This window comes from Lampris incognitus, chromosome 15 (assembly GCF_029633865.1).
Source record: "Lampris incognitus isolate fLamInc1 chromosome 15, fLamInc1.hap2, whole genome shotgun sequence".
NCBI classification, from domain to species: domain Eukaryota; kingdom Metazoa; phylum Chordata; class Actinopteri; order Lampriformes; family Lampridae; genus Lampris; species Lampris incognitus.
The window spans coordinates 49,806,410-49,823,685 of record NC_079225.1 but is presented as its reverse complement, the minus strand read 5'-3'; the positions used below and the strand labels follow the sequence as shown (position 1 = coordinate 49,823,685).

At 46.3% G+C, this 17,276-nt stretch overlaps 1 protein-coding gene across 2 annotated transcripts; it reads left to right on the top strand.

The window, feature by feature from the left end:
* Window positions 1-167: 167 nt before the first annotated feature.
* On the top strand, window positions 168-15,243 carry xrcc3 (X-ray repair complementing defective repair in Chinese hamster cells 3). Of its 2 annotated transcripts, XM_056294890.1 has the most exons (8): window positions 168-276; window positions 359-496; window positions 3,352-3,564; window positions 9,239-9,393; window positions 10,170-10,382; window positions 14,426-14,472; window positions 14,607-14,775; window positions 14,884-15,243. In XM_056294890.1, exons 1-8 carry the CDS (start codon window positions 222-224, stop codon window positions 14,959-14,961), a joined length of 1,068 nt encoding a protein of 355 aa, XP_056150865.1. In that variant the 5' UTR covers window positions 168-221; the 3' UTR covers window positions 14,962-15,243. The 2 variants fall into 2 exon arrangements, with proteins under 2 accessions (XP_056150865.1, XP_056150866.1); XM_056294891.1 differs by having other exon boundaries at window positions 14,607-15,243.
* Window positions 15,244-17,276: the final 2,033 nt, after the last annotated feature.

Genomic DNA, 17,276 nt, shown 5'->3' with positions numbered 1-17,276 from the left:
AATTTACAGATTATTAAAGTTAACAGCCATCTTAAAATTATTATAACTACAAAACGTTATTTAATTTTGCTCTTTTTTCTACAGAGTACGTCTAAGCAGTTCTTTGATTTATGCATCCAAACTATACACCCCTACTAACGGAGTCCTCCTCTGCGCGGTTTGATGACGTCACCATATTTTCGCAGACACTGTAGAGACAAGATGTGGATTTCGCGAAAAATATGGACTGGGAACAACTTGAGATCAACCCAAGAATTATAACAGCCGTGAAGAGAGGTAAAATTTCTGCTTCTCTTGAATCCAAATCTGTTCCCTTTACTGAGGCTCGGTAAATTAAGTGAAGGTTTTCTTGTATCAGCCAGCATTAAATCTGCGCGGGAGATTCTGAGTCTTTCGGGTCCGGACCTTCAGCGCTTCACCCGCCTGTCCAGGTCTGATGTGTTTCATCTGCAGGCTGCTGTGGCCGCGGCTCACCGCAGTCACCCACCAGTCACCGGTAGGCATTCAGGGATACACGAAAGTCATCAAACAGGTTAAACAAATACGTTGTGTCAAGGCACACAAAAGTACCGACTAACTCTATAACGTGACTAACTACATCAAACCTCTGTGATATCTTTGAAATGATTGAAGACCACAGAAAGTTGAATCAGTTCATCTGGACGCAACGTTTATTGAGAGAAACGATTCGTCACTCATCTAAGTGACCTCTTAAGTCTAAACTGACTGCAGGTGTCCCCACCCTTATAAGCATTACAGTGACTACAGGTGTCCTCACCCTTATAAACAATAGTCAAGTCAAGTCACGTTTAACCTTGGTGTGATCCTTGATCCCACCCTGTCCCTTGACCACATATCCGCCAAATGGTCAAATCCTCCTTCTACCACCTTCACAACATTGCAAAAATAAGATCCTCTCTCACACGCCCTGCTGCTGAGACACTGATCCATGCCTTCATCTCCTCCCGCCGTGATTACTGCAACTCACTCCTCCATGGCATCAGTGCTAGCTCTATCAAGAGACTCCAACTGGTCCAGAACGCATCCACCCGACTTTTAACTTTCACCAAATCCTGGCACCACATCACCCCAGTCCTAAAAGACCTCCACTGGCTACCCATTTCCCACTGGATCAATTACAAACTCCTGGTTCTTACTTTGTATAAAGCCCTTCACAAATTGGCTCCCCCATACCTCACCGATCTCCTCTCCCCCTACCAACCCTCTCGGTCCCTCAGATCCACCTCATCCTCCTTCTCTCTACCCCCAGGTCCAACCTCCGCGGCTTTGGTGACCGAGCCTTCTCCAGAGCAGCTCCCAGACTCTGGAACTCACTTCCCCAAATCATTAGAGACTCAGAATCCCTCTCACTCTTCCAATCCCGTCTCAAGACACATCTTTTCTCCATTGCCTTCTCGTGCCCCCCCCCCCATCTGCTCATACACCCCTGGTCTGGGGCAGGCTGGGGACTGAGCGCTTGACCTGCATCTGTGATTTATGTGATTTATGATGTTTGTTTTTCTTTCCCTTTATATCTGTCCAAGTTGGAGAGTACTGCTGGCGTCGTCTGTGGCTGCCGCTTCTCCCTCTCGTAGCCCCCCTTCCCATCCACCCCTGTATGTCTGTGTTATGTTCATCTGTCGTCTTGTTTCACTCCATTTATTGTAAAGCGACTTTGAGTACTTGAAAAGCACTATATAAGATTGATTTATTATTATCATTATTATTATTATTTATATAGCACATTTAAAACAACCACAGTTGAACCAAAGTGCAGTAAAAGCTTAAAATACAATTTAAAATAAGTAACACATATGAATATAAAAATACATGTAAAAAAGAATACAGTGACTGCAGGTGTCCCACCCTTATAAACAATACAGTGACTGCAGGTGCCCCACCCTTATAAACAATACAGTGACTGCAGGTGTCCCCACCCTTATAAACAATACAGTGACTGCAGGTGTCCCCACCCTTATAAACAATTCAGTGACTGCAGGTGTCCCCACCCTTATAAACAGTACAGTAGCATAACGACTGAAAACAGCAATCAGTTTTATATGCAAATTGCTGTGACCAATAACTAGAGTTACAATGGCCATGTGTACTATTCACAGAGGATTTGGGAATGTTTGTAATCACAGCATTGTAAGATGTGGACAGATGTACTCTTAGCCCCCCCCCCCCTCGGTTCAGGGATGATCGTTCCCTCTTCACATAGATGGCCTCTTTGACTCCCCGTTCAAACCAGCGTTCCTCCCTAGGATGTGCACATCCTCATCCCTGAAAGAGTGGCCCCTGGCCTGTAGATGGTGTAGACTGTGGAGTCCTGGTCTGTAGATGGTGTAGATCAGCGTTTCTCAAACCTCTCCTTGCGGACCACTTGTCCTGCATATTTTAGATCTCTCCCTGCTCCAACACAGCTGATTCAAATGATCAACTCGTTATGAGCTCCCGAAGCTGCCTAATAACAAAACTGATCATTTAAATCAGCTGTGTTGGAGCAGGGAGAGATCTAAAACATGCAAGACAAGTGGTCCGCAAGGAGAGGTTTGAGAAATGCTGGTGTAGACTGTGGAGTCCTGGTCTGTAGATGGTGTGGACTGTGGAGTCCTGGCCTGTAGATGGTGTAGACTGGAGTCCTGGTTTGTAGATGGTGTACACTGTGGAGTCCTGGCTTGTAGATGGTGTCGAATGTGGAGTCCTGGCCTGTAGATGGTGTAGACTGTGGAGTCCTGGCCTGTAGATGGTGTAGACTGTGGAGTCCTGGCCTGACGTGTTAGCTCTCCTGTGTTGTGTCATCCTCTTGGCCGGCATCTGTTTAGTTTCCCCAATGTACAAGTCACGGCAGTCCTCTTGGCACTTAGCAGCGTACACTATATTGCGCCGTTTGTGCTGGACCGGATCCTTGGGGTGGACCAACTTCTGGCGCAGTGTGTTTTAGGGTTTGAAAGCAGCTGAGACACAGTGTTTGGAAAATATGCATCTCAACTGTTCTGACACTCCCACCACATACGGAATCACCACTGGTTTACGCTTAGACAGCTGTTGTCCTTTTCCTCTCTTCCATCAGCTGGTGCACTGTTTGGGTGTCTTCCTGGCTTTGACAGATGCCCAGTTAGGATAACCACACTTAACCAGGGCCTGTTTAATGTGGGAGTTCTCCCCTTCCCCAGCCGCTGTGTCGGTGGGGACACTGTCAGCTCGGTGGAGTCATCAAGACACTTCCTCCTGATGACTCCTTGATTCAACTGATTGAACTTTGTTATTTTCTTACCTGGATTATTGAACATGCATAAAGACTCTGTTTTAAATACATTGGAAAAGACTATGTAGTTTTTGTGTGCTTAGCCCTGCAGCTTTTCCGTGGGGAGTTTCCCAGGCTGGAGTCTGGCAGAAGATTGAGTCTGGCCTGTCCTGTCCTGGATGTCATACTGAGAGGGGGGCTTCCGCTGAGCGGCATTACAGAGCTGGCAGGGCAGGGTGGAGTGGGGAAAAGCCAAGTGGCCCTCCAGCTTTGCCTGTCCGTCCAGTACCCAGAACAATATGGAGGGCTCAACTCTGGTGAGATACTCCATCAGGAACAACTTCACGACTGCTTTTCTGTCATGGTACCAACATTCCACAAGCAGACAGTCATGCTATATATATATATATATATATATATATATATATAGATAGATAGATAGATAGATAGATAGATAGATATAGATGTGTGTGTATATATATCTATATAGATGTGTGTGTGTATATATGTAGATATAGTAGATATATATGTAGATATAGTATATGTAGATATATAGATAGAGATAGATATGTGTAGATATGTATAGATATAGATATATAGATAGATGTAGATATAGATATATAGATGTAGATATAGATAGATATATAAATATATAGATATATAAGATAGATATATAAGATAGATGTAGGAAAAAAACTTTAATGCATTTCTGTACAAGCTTGTTTCGTGTGTCACGCACTCATCGGCTGCCAGTGTGGTTAAACAACAAAGAAAAACACAGTCAATAAATATTACGTTGCCCTGCATCACGCTCCTAATTTCGGTGGACAGCAACCAATGAGAGGATAGAAAACATTGCAACAAATGGGGTAGGGGTTGGGGCTTATTTTGAAAAAGGATTTATATATGTAACTTTGTTAAAAGAAACACGCAATGGTAGGGAAAGTGCTCAACAAATAAGGGGCAAAATAATCCAGTGAGTCAAGTAAATTCTCGATGAGACAGTACATGGCATGAGACAGGCTTGTACTGTCTCATAAAGAATTTACTTGACTCACTGGATTTTATATTATATACAGATACAGGAAAAAAAGTACATACTTTGCATAATACATTGCAGTACAGGCCTGTTTCACGTGTCGCGCAGCAGCTGATGAGTGCGTGATATACTCCAATGAGTCAAGTAAGTTCTTTATGAGACAGTACATGGCCTGAAACAGGCTTGTACTGTCTCATAAAGAACTTACTTGACTCACTGGATTTTATATATATCTACTACTCCTACTACTTTTGGCTGCTCCCGTTAGGGGTCGCCACAGTGGATCATCCGTTTCCATTTCTTCCTGTCTTCTGCGTCTTCCTCTGTCACACCAGCCACCTGCTTGTCTTTCCTCACCACATCCATAAACCTCCTCTTTGGCCTTCCTCTTTTCCTCTTCCCTGGCAGCTCCATATTCAGCATCTTTCTCCCAATATACCCAGCATCTCTCCTCCACACATGTCCAAGCCATCTCAATCTTGCCTCTCTTGCTTTGTCTCCAAACCGTCCAACCTGAGCTGTCCCTCTAATATAATTGTTCCTAATCCTACCCTTCTTCGTTACTCCCAGTGAAAATCTTAGCATCTTCAACTCTGCCACCTCCAGCTCCGCCTCCTGCCTTTTCGTCAGTGCCACTGTCTCCAAACCATATAACATAGCTGGTCTCACAACATTCTTGTAAACCTTCCCTTTAACTCTTGCTGGTACCCTTCTGTCACAAATCACTCCTGACACTCTTCTCCACCCACTCCACCCTGCCTGCACTCTCTTCTTCACATCTCTACTGCACTCCCCGTTACTTTGGACAGTTGACCCTTAAACTCAAATGCCTTTGTCACCTCCACTCCTTGCATCCTGACCATTCCACTGTCCTCCCTCTCATTCACGCATAGGTATTCCGTCTTGCTCCGACTGACTTTCATTCCTCTTCTCTCCAGTGCATACCTCCACCTCTCCAGGCTCTCCTCAACCTGCACCCTACTCTCACTACAGATCACAATGTCATCCGCGAACATCATCGTCCATGGAGACTCCTGCCTGATCTTGTCCGTCAACCTGTCCATCACCATTGCAAACAAGAAAGGGCTCAGAGCCGATCCTTGATGTAATCCCACCTCCACCTTGAACCCATCTGTCATTCCAACCACACACCTCACCACTGTCACACTTCCCTCATACATATCCTGCACCACTCCTACATACTTCTCTGCAACTCCTGACTTCCTCATACAATACCACACCTCCTCTCTCGGCACCCTGTCATAAGCTTTCTCTAAATCTACAAAGACACAATGCAACTCTTTCTGCCCTTCTCTATACTTCTCAATCAACATTCTCAAAGCAAATATCGCATCTGTGGTGCTCTTTCATGGCATGAAACTATACTGCTGCTCGCTGATCATCACCTCTCCTCTTAACCTAGCTTCTATTACTCTTTCCCAAATCTTCATGCTGTGGCTGATCAACAATCTAGTTAAAAACTCCACTGCCATCTCACCTAAACATCTCCATACCTCCACAGGTATGTCGTCAGGACCAACTGCCTTTCCACTCTTCATCCTCTTCATAGCTGCCCTCACTTCCTCCTTGTTAATCCACTGAACTTCCTGATTCACTATCCCTACATCATCCAACCTTCTCTCTCTTTCATTTTCTTCATTCATCAGCCCCTCAAAGTACTCCTTCCACCTTCTTAGCACACTCTCCTCGCTTGTCAGCACATTTCCATCTCTATCCTTGATCGCCCTAACTTGCTGCTCATCCTTTGCAGCTCGGTCCCTCTGTCTAGCCAATCGGTACAAGTCCTTTTCTCCTTCCTCAGTGTCTAACCTGTCATACAACTCACCATACGCCTTTTCCTTTGCCTTTGCCACCTCTCTCTTTGCTTTACACTGCGTCTCCTTGTACTCCTGTCTACTTTCTTCATCTCTCTTACTATCCCACTTCTTCTTTGCCAACATTTTCCTCTATATACTTTGCTGTACTTCCTCATTCCACCACCAAGTCTCCTTGACTTCCTTCCTCTGTCCTGATGACACACCAAGTACCTTCCTAGCTGTCTCCCTCACTATTTCTGCAGTGGTTGCCCAGCCATCTGGCTACTCTTCACTACCACCCAAGGCCTGTCTGAACTCCTGCCTGAACTCCACACAACAGTCTTCCTTCTTCAACTTCCACCATTTGATTTTCGGCTATGTCTTCACTCGCTTCCTCATCTTGGTCTCCAAAGTCATCCTACAGACCACCATCCGATGCTGCCTAGCTACGTTCTCCCCTGTCACTACCTTGCAGTCTCCAATCCCTTTTAGATGGCGCCTTCTACATGAGATTTAGTCCATCTGTGTGCACTTTCCTCCACTCTTGTACGTCACCCTGTGTTCCTCCCTCTTCTTGAAATATGTATTCACCACAGCCATTTCCATCCTTTTCACAAAATCGACCACCATCTGTCCTTCCACATTTCTCTTCTTGACTCCATACCTTCCCATCACCTCCTCATCACCTCTGTTCCCTTCACCAACATATCCATTGAAGTCCGCTCCAATCACCACTCTCTCCTCCTTGGGTACCCTCTCCACCACGTTGTCCAACTCACTCCAGAATTCTTCTTTTTCGTCCATCTCACACCCAACTTGCGGGGCATATGTGCTGATAACATTCAGCAATACACCTTCGACTTCCAGCTTCATACTCATCACTCTGTCTGACACTCTCTTCACCTCCAGCACGCTCTTGACATACTCTTCCTTCAGAATTACCCCTACCCCATTTCTCCTCCCATTCACACCATGGTAGAAGAGTTTGAACCCACCTCCGATACTCCTGGCCTTACTCCCCTTCCACCTGGTCTCTTGCACACACAGTATGCCTACCTTTCTTCTTTCCATCATGTCAGCCAGCTCTCTCCCTTTACCAGTCATAGTGCCAACATTTAAAGTTCTGACTCTCACCTCCACACGCCTACCCTTCCTCCTCTCTAGCTGCCTCTGGACATGCCTTCCCCCTCTCCTTCTCGTTCGCCCAACAGTAGCATAGTTTCCACCGGCACCCTGCTGATTAACAGTACTGGTGGCGGTCGTTGGTAACCTGGGCCTCGACCGATCCGGTATGGAAATCTTATGATCCGCATATTTGATTTGGCAAAGATTTTACGCCGGATGCCCTTCTTGACGCAACCCTCCCCATTTGTCCGGGCTTGGAGCTGGGTTGCATTTTATATATATATATATACACTCACCGGCCACTTTATTAGGCACACCTGTCCAACTGCTCGTTAACGCAAATTTCTAATCAGCCAATCACATGGCAGCAACTCAATGCATTTAGGCATGTAGACATGGTCAAGACGATCTGCTGCAGTTCCAACCCGAGCATCAGAATGGGGAAGAAAGGTGATTTAAGTGACTTTGAACGTGGCATGGTTGTTGGTGCCAGACGGGCTGGTCTGAGTATTTCAGAAACTGCTGATCTACTGGGATTTTCATGCACAACCATCTCTAGGGTTTACAGAGAATGGTCCGAAAAAAGAGAAAATATCCAGTGAGCGGCAGTTCTGTGGGCGAAAATGCCTTGTTGATGCCAGAGGTCAGAGGAGAATGGCCAGACTGGTTGGAGCTGATAGAAAGGCAACAGTAACTCAAATAACCACTCATTACAACCGAGGTATGCAGAAGAGCATCTCTGAACGCACAACATGTCGACCCTTGAGGCAGATGGGCTACAGCAGCAGAAGACCACACCGGGTGCCACTCCTGTCAGCTAAGAACAGGAAACTGAGGCTACAATTCGCACAGGCTCACCAAAATTGGAAAAACGTTGCCTGGTCTGATGAGTCTCGATTTCTGCTGCGACATTCGGATGGTAGGGTCAGAATTTGGCGTCAACAACATGAAAGCATGGATCCATCCTGCCTTGTATCAACGGTTCAGGCTGGTGGTGGTGGTGTAATGGTGTGGGGGATATTTTCTTGGCACACTTTGGGCCCCTTAGTACCAACTGAGCATCGTGTCAATGCCACAGCCTACCTGAGTATTGTTGCTGACCATGTCCATCCCTTTATGACCACAGTGTTCCCATCTTCTGATGGCTACTTCCAGCAGGATAACGCGCCATGTCATAAAGCTCGAATCATCTCAGACTGGTTTCTTGAACATGACAATGAGTTCACTGTACTCAAATGGCCTCCACAGTCACCAGATCTCAATCCAATAGAACACCTTTGGGATGTGGTGGACCAGGAGATTCGCATCATGGATGTGCAGCCGACAAATCTGCAGCAACTGCGTGATGCTATCATGTCGATATGGACCAAACTCTCTGAGGAATGTTTCCAGTACCTTGTTGAATCTATGCCACGAAGGATTAAGGCAGTTCTGAAGGCAAAAGGGGGTCCAACCCGGTACTAGCAAGGTGTACCTAATAAAGTGGCCAGTGAGTGTATATTGCTCCGGCAGCACAGTGGTTAGCGCGGTTGCCTCACAGCAAGAAGGTCCTGGGTTCGAGCCCCAGGGTAGGCCAACCTTGGTGGGTCAGCCGGGTCGTGCTCTGTGGAGTTTGCATGTTCTCCCCGTGTCTGCGTGGGTTTCCTCCGGGGACTCTGGTTTCCTCCCACAGTCCAAAGACATGTAGGTCAAGTGAATTGGCAGTACTAAATTGTCCCTAGGAATGAATATGTGTGTGTGTGTGTGTGTGTGTGTGTGTGTGTGTGTGTGTGTGTGTGTGTGTGAGCCCTGTGATGGCCTGTCTCTCCCTGCCTGCTGCCCAATGACTGCTAGAATAGACTCCAGCATCCCCACGACCCTGAGAGCACGATAAGCGGTTAAGATAATGGATGGATGGATGGATATATTGCTCCTTATTTGTTGAGCACTTTTCCTACCATTGAGTGTTTCTTTTAACGAAGTTATATATAGAAATATATATATATATATGTTATTGTTGGTTTGTTCCAGGTGCTGTTTATATCTGTACTGAAGACCCCTTTCCCATCAGGCGTCTGCAGCAGCTGATTGGTCAGCAAGGTTGTCTGAGGCCTGAGGTTCCACAGGATTTTTTCCACAGTCTTCGCTTCAGTGACAACATCTACGTAGAACACGCTGCTGACCTGGTAGGGCTGTAGACCTCTCTGCACTTTCTTCATTTATTACATTGTAAACTAAACTTAGCACAAAAAGTAAGGAAATTTGTGTTTGGTTGATTATTTCTTTGTTGTAACAATGCTTCTTGGCAATAAATCTTATACCAGGCAGCTGATTGTCAGCACCTGGGGTACCAGAAGCTCAACACAAGAGTCAATAGCAACAGCAAAATAAGCTGTTTGTCATTGGCAGAGAAAATTTGGCACATTTTTCATGGGCGCAACCCACATACTCAGCTCTGCTGCTCATCCCACAAATGCATGTTCCTTACAAATGTGGCACCATTTAAAAGGGAAATAAACAGGCTTTCCAACAGCATAAGATTTATTGCCAAGAAGAATTGTTACAACAAAGAAATAATCTACCAAACACAAATGTCCTTACTTTTTGTGCTAAGTATAGTTAACTACAGTCCCACTACTTAGGCTCTAGAGGAGCTTCTGAGGAGTGTATGTGTGTAGGAGCTGTTGGTGTGTCTGTGAATGTTCTCATTCACCCAGGTCATGGTTATCCAAAGGAATTGAATCGAGTGCAGCTGGACTTGGTATATATCCGTGAAGACGTTTCACCTCTCATCCAAGAGGCTTCATCAGTTCGTGCCTTTCTGACTAGACTAGCTTGGTCTAGTCAGAAAGGCATGAACTGATGAAGCCTCTTGGATGAGAGGCGAAACGTCTTCACGGATATATACCAAGTCCAGTTGCATCTGTTGGTGTAACTGCAGATTGTGTTGTGTTACCGTCAGGGGGCGCTCATGGCCTGTGTGACACAGCGCGTGCCCATCCTGTTGGCGCGGGGCTTAGTGAGGCTGCTGGTTGTGGACTCGGTGGCAGCTCTATTTCGCAGTGAGTTCCTGGCTGATGAGGCTGTGGAGAGATCACGCCACCTACTGGCCTTCTCCGCTACACTCCAGCACCTGAGTGAACAATACAACACGCCTGTCTTCTGTATCAACCAGGTAAACAACCTGTCCTCTGTATCAACCAAGTAAACAATAATAAGTGTGAATAGATTTTACAAGAATATGACAGGAAGTCTTTATGCATGCCCAATAATCTAGGTAAGAAAATCAAAGAAAGTTGAATCAGTTCGCCTGGACACAACGTTTATTGACAAAAAGGTTTCATCATCATCATCTAAGTGACCTCTTCAGTCTCAACTGACTGCAGGTGTCCCCACCCTTATAAACAGTACAGTGACTGCAGATGCCCCCACCCTTATAAACAATACAGTGATTGCAGGTGTCCTCACCCTTCTTAACAATACAGTAACTGCAGGTGTCCCCACCCTTATAAACAATAGTGACTGCAGGTGTCCCCACCCTGATAAACAACACAGTGACTGCAGGTGTCCCCACCCTTATAAACAATACAGTGACTGCAGGTGTCCCCACCCTTATAAACAATACAGTGCCTGCAGGTGTCCCCACCCTTATAAACAATACAGTGACTGCAGATGCCCCCACCCTGATAAACAATAGAGTGACTGCAGGTGTCCCCACCCTTATAAACAATAGAGTGACTGCAGGTTTCCCACCCTTATAAAAAATACAGGAACTGCAGGTGTCCCCACCCTTATAAACAATACAGTGGCATAACGACCCAAACCAACAATCAGTTTCATATGCAAATAGGCAGGACCATTAACTAGAGATTCAGTGGCCATGTGTACTATTCACAGAGGATTGGGGAATGTTTGCCATCACAGTATTGTAAGATGGTGACGGATGTGCTCTTTTGGCCTATTGTTTGTATGATTTTGACCTATAACCTCTCTAAGTTTCTGGCATCTGTTCTGAACCTGTTGGTAGGCAGTAATGAACGTCACATTCAGAACACTATGGATGTTGTGGATAAGGTGAGGGACACCATTATGGAGAGGATGAAACAATGGTCTCTTGTGATGCTAAGTCTCTCTTCACGTGTTCCTGTTTATGAAGCAGTGGAGGTGGTCTACATGACATTACAAGACGACCCCACCCTTAGCAATAGGACCACCCTTAACCCTGACCAAGTGTGTCTGCTCCTGAAGCTGTGTCTTCAGTCCACGTACTTCACATACAGGGGACAGTACTATAGTCAGAGGCATGGGGACGCTATGGGCTCCCAGTCTCACCTGTAGTGGCCAACTTGTATATGGAGGAAGTGGAAAAGAGACTCTGATGTCCTATCCAGGGACACCACCTAGCCACAGGTTCAGATTTGTGGACGACACCTGGGTTAAAATTAAATCTCAGGATGTAGCACATTTCACCGACCACATTAACTCTGTGGACACCACATCAAGTTCACCAGGGAGGATGTGGAACATGACAGGTTAGTCTTCTTACACTGTGAAACTGCAGCTGGTGATGGGGGACATTTGATTATTGATTTTTACCATAAACCAACTCATACTGATCAGTACTTAAGGTTTGACTCTCCTCATCCACTGGAGCACAAACTAGGAGTCATCAGGACACTGGACCACCGAGCTGGCAATGTCCCCACCAACACAGCAGCCGGGGAACGGGGGAAATCCCACATTCAACAGGCCCTGGTTAAGTGTGGTTATCCTAACTGGGCGTTTGTCAAAGCCAGGAAGACCCCAAACAGTGCACCAGCCGATCGAAGAGAGGAGAAGGACAACAGCTGTCTAAGTGTAAAACAGTGGTGATTCTGTATGTGGCGGGAGTGTTGGAAAAGCTGAGACGTGTATTTTCCAAACACCACGTCTCAGTTGCTTTCAAATCCTAAAACACACTGCACCAGAAGTTGGTCCAACCCAAGGATCAGGTCCCCCAGCACAAACAGAGCAATATAGTGTAGCTGTTAAGTACCAGGAGGATTACCGTGACTTGTACATTGGGGAAACTAAACAGACACTGGCCAAGAGGATGGCAGAACACATGAGAGCTAACACATCAGGCCAGGACTCCACAGTCTACACCATCTACAGCCCAGGACTCCACAGTCTACACCATCTACAGGCCAGGACTCCACAGTCTACGCCATCTACAGGCCCAGGACCCCACATTCTACACCTTCTACAGGCCCAGGACTCCACAGTCTACACCATCTACAGACCAGGACTCCACAGTCTACACCATCTAGAGGCTAGGACTCCACAGTCTACACCATCTACAGGCCAGTGGGCACTCTTTCAGGGATGAGGATGTGCACATCCTTGATAGAGAGGAACGATAGTACGAATGGGGAGTCAAAGAGGCCATCTATTTGAAGAGAGAACAACCATCCCTAAAACGGGAGGTGGTGGCTGAGAGTACATCTGTCGCCATATTAGGGCCCTGACACACCATGCAATGTCGGGCCGTCAGTGAGAGTCGGTGACCCTAGTTTTTGCGATGTGTCCCGCACCGTCGGCACTACTCGGACCGCTGTCGGCAGCTTTTTGGCTGTTTCAGCATGTTGAATCGGTGGAGCCCGTCGGTGAGAGACATCACTCTGATTGGCTGTTCAGCTTAAGGAATCGGTGCTAAGCTAGCAAATCAGGACTGTCGGCTGTAGTCTTTACGGTGTGTTCAAGTGCTACTTTTTGGCCCAGATGGCAGGCGATGTGAGGCAACGCGACAGTTGGCATTCGTCGCCGCTAGTCGGCTTGTTGTGTCGGGGCTCTAACAATACTGTGATTGCAAACATTCCCAAATCCTCTGTGAATAGTACACATGGCCAACAAAAGTCTAGTTAATGGTCATGCCTATTTGCATATAAAACTGGTGGTTGGTTTGGGTCGTTATGCAACTGTGTTGTTTATAAGGGTGGGACACCTGCAGTCACTGTATTGTTTATAAGGGTGGGGACACCTGCAGTCACTGTATTGTTTATAAGGGTGGGGAAACCTGCAGTCACTGTATTGTTTATAAGGGTGGGGACACCTGCAGTCACTGTATTGTTTATAAGGGTGGGGAAACCTGCAGTCACTGTATTGTTTATAAGGGTGGGGACACCTGCAGTCACTGTATTGTTTATATGGGTGGGACACCTGTAGTCACTGTATTTTATATAAGGGTGGGGACACCTGTAGTCGCTGTATTTTATATAAGGGAGGGGATACCTGCAATCACTGTATTGTTTATAAGGGTGGGGATACCTGCAGTCACTGTATTGTTTATAAGGGTGGGGATACCTGCAGTTACTGTATTGTTTATAAGGGTGGGGACACCTGTAGTCAGTTGAGACTGAAGAGGTTACTTAGTTGAGTGATGAAAAGTGTTTCTCAATAAACGTTGTGTCCAGATGAACTAATTCAACTTTCTGTGATATCATAGAAACCATACCAGGCTGCTTCTTGTTTTTTTTTTTTAAATAAATGTATTTCTAGTTTCTCCCCTTACCCCGCCTGATTAACCCAATGACATATGGCCGGAACTCTTGTTGAATAACTCCCCTGGCTCACGTTTCCACAGGACGGAGATAGTCGTAACACCAGCTTCCTTCAAACTCGTGTCGGCTGCTCTCGCTAGATTACATGCTGAAGCCTCCTCGCATGGATTGCATCACCTTCAGGCCTCCAAGGAGGCGTAGGGAGAATGCTTTCGGTTGCTTGGCTGCAGGCGCCCGGATGGGCCAGAGGGGTCGCTGGAGAACGACGAGTCCCCGAACACTACATCAATCTACATCCACTGTCCCTCGGGTAAGGGTGGCCTACTGAAGGCCTTACCCCTTGGACGCTCTGGCCGTGAGCGGTTACAGCGAGTCTGGGATACGAACCACCCCGCCACGTGACGAGTGGACTGCAAGAATGGCGGTTTATTCCGCTCGGCCATCAGAGCGGCCACTTTTTGGGGTTTTATTCGGGGCTGGAGTGGGAGTCAGGGCCTGGTGTGCGCATTCAATCTCCAGCGGGGGGGGATCAGCGGGTAGGCCGATAAGCGCCTTTAGTGTTTGGAGAAAGGCTGTCAGAGGGGTCCCGCCCTCCGACTTCTCTGGAAGATTAACAATTTTCAAGTTTTTACGTCAATCTGTTGTCACATTTCTCTTGTATTTCTGTTTGTCTATGAAGGTTACTGATGCTCTAGAAGGTTCAGCTGTGGCTCAGGGCAGTTTGGGGTAAATACTTCTCATTTTTTGTGTTCGGACTTCCAATCACTGAGTCTCTGACAGGGATCCACTAATAAGGGTGTGTGTGTGTGTGTGTGTGTGTGTGTGTGTGTGTGTGTGTGTGTGTGTGTGTGTGTGTCCAGCCTGGAAAATCCCAAAGTTCTTCCTGCCCTGGGATTGGCCTGGGCCAATCAGGTGATGGTCCGCCTGATGATGGTGCATCTCCAGGGAACTGTTGCCATGGGTGACCAGACCAGCACCCCTCGGAGGCTTGAGGTGGTGTTTGCTCCTCATCTGGCCAGAGCCAGCTGTGTATGTGGGGTGTGGAAGGAGGGGGTGCGAGGGCTGCCAGACACACAAGATAGCTAGGTTATGATCCAAGTCACAAGCGGTAACCTAGTAGTTGTTCTTGTTTATCAGGCAGATATACGCTCATCTCAACCACAGGGGACAAGAACAAACCAACCTTTTCTCTGGAAGCCAGTCACCCATGCTTAGCAGTCACCACTCAGCAGCTGGACCAGATCCCTGAGCCTGTGTGGGGAGAAGGCAACACAGTGTCACTCCATTTGTTTAACTCGGCAAACCTGGAGGATTAAAACTGGCATGACATAGAGGTCTGGGATGTGGTTGTTTTTGTGAGGTGCAGCATAAAGATGCTTAGCTTGAATCTAGATAGGAGAAATCCAAAGGATTTTAAAATCTATGTCAAACTAAATGTTGAAGATATGTATAAAAATAAAAAAAAGATATTTCACCTCTAGAATTAAAGATGTTCCATCATAAAGACCCTTTGGCAGTGTTTCTTCTCTCTCTCTCTCTCCATATATATACACTCACCGGCCACTTTATTAGGCACACCTGTCCAACTGCTCGTTAATGCAAATTTCTATCAGCCAATCACATGGCAGCAACTCAATGCATTTAGGCATGTAGACATGGTCAAGATGATCTGCTGCAGTTCAAACCGAGCATCAGAATGGGGAAGAAAGGTGATTTAAGTGACTTTGAACGTGGCATGGTTGTTGGTGCCAGACGGGCTGGTCTGAGTATTTCAGAAACTGCTGATCTACTGGGATTTTCACGCGCAACCATCTCTAGGGTTTACAGAGAATGGTCCGAAAAAGAGAAAATATCCAGTGAGCGGCAGTTCTGTGGGCGAAAATGTCTTGTTGATGCCAGAGGTCAGAGGAGAATGGCCAGACTGGTTGGAGCTGATAGAAAGGCAACAGTAACTCAAATAACCACTCATTACAACCGAGGTATGCAGAAGAGCATCTCTGAACGCACAACACGTTGAACCTTGAGGCAGATGGGCTACAGCAGCAGAAGACCACACCGGGTGCCACTCCTGTCAGCTAAGAACAGGAAACTGAGGCTACAATTCGTACAGGCTCACCAAAATTGGACAATAGAAGATTGGAAAAACGTTGCCTGGTCTGATGAGTCTCGATTTCTGCTGCGACATTCGGATGGTAGGGTCAGAATTTGGCGTCAACAACATGAAAGCATGGATCCATCCTGCCTTGTATCAACGGTTCAGGCTGGTGGTGGTGGTGTAATGGTGTGGGGGATATTTACTTGGCACACTTTGGGCCCCTTACTACCAACTGAGCATCGTGTCAACGCCACAGCCTACCTGAGTATTGTTGCTGACCATGTCCATCCCTTTATGACCACAGTGTTCCCATCTTCTGATGGCTACTTCCAGCAGGATAACGCGCCATGTCATAAAGCTCGAATCATCTCAGACTGGTTTCTTGAACATGACAATGAGTTCACTGTACTCAAATGGCCTCCACATTCACCAGATCTCAATCCAATAGAGCACCTTTGGGATGTGGTGGAACGGGAGATTCGCATCATGGATGTGCAGCCGACAAATCTGCAGCAACTGCGCGATGCTATCATGTCAATATTGACCAAACTTTCTGAGGAATGTTTCCAGTACCTTGTTGAATCTATGCCACGAAGGATTAAGGCAGTTCTGAAGGCAAAAGGGGGTCCAACCCGGTACTAGCAAGGTGTACCTAATAAAGTGGCCAGTGAGTGTATGTGTGTGTGTGTGTGTGTGTGTGTGTGTGTGTGTGTGTGTGTGTGTGTGTGTGTGTGTGTGTGTGTGTGTATAGCGTTTTTTGGGGGGGGCATCATGTTGATAAAAGTGCTCAACAAATGAGGAGGGGACTATTAAGATAGATGTAGGAAAAACCTTTAGTACATTGCAGTTCATCCTTCCCCTCTGTGATTGTTGTGGGTCATTGATATTTTTTTTTTGTCTGCTTCTTTCGGTCCCACATTTATAAAGAATCTGCTGAAGCATTTGACCACGTCTTCCATGTTATTTATAGTCTTATCATTGTCTGTTAAGTGCTGAGGGCAGCTTGGGCTTCTAGATCCGTTTCTAATAATACTGATCAAATCAAATCAAGTTTATTTGTGTAGCCCAATATCACAAATTACAAATTTGCCTCAGTGGGCTTAGGGTTAGGGTTCAACATTCATATACCTTTGGTGTTGTTTTTATTGGTCTCTAACTCTTTATTATGGTATTCCTTCTTGTACACCCTCACGATGTTAGTTAGCTTGTTTTTAATTTTTTTGTATTGTACTTCTGCTTCCATGGTTCTGTGCTTCATGAATTCTTTATAGAGCATATTTTTGATGTTATGACAAGCGTTATGTAGGCCCTTTGTGATCCATGGACTATCTTTATATTTCTGTTCACTGGTGAAATGTTCTACTGGGCACGTTTTATGGAAGGATTGGAATATGTTTAGGAATGAATCGTAAGCTTTGTAGTGTCTTTTCCTTTG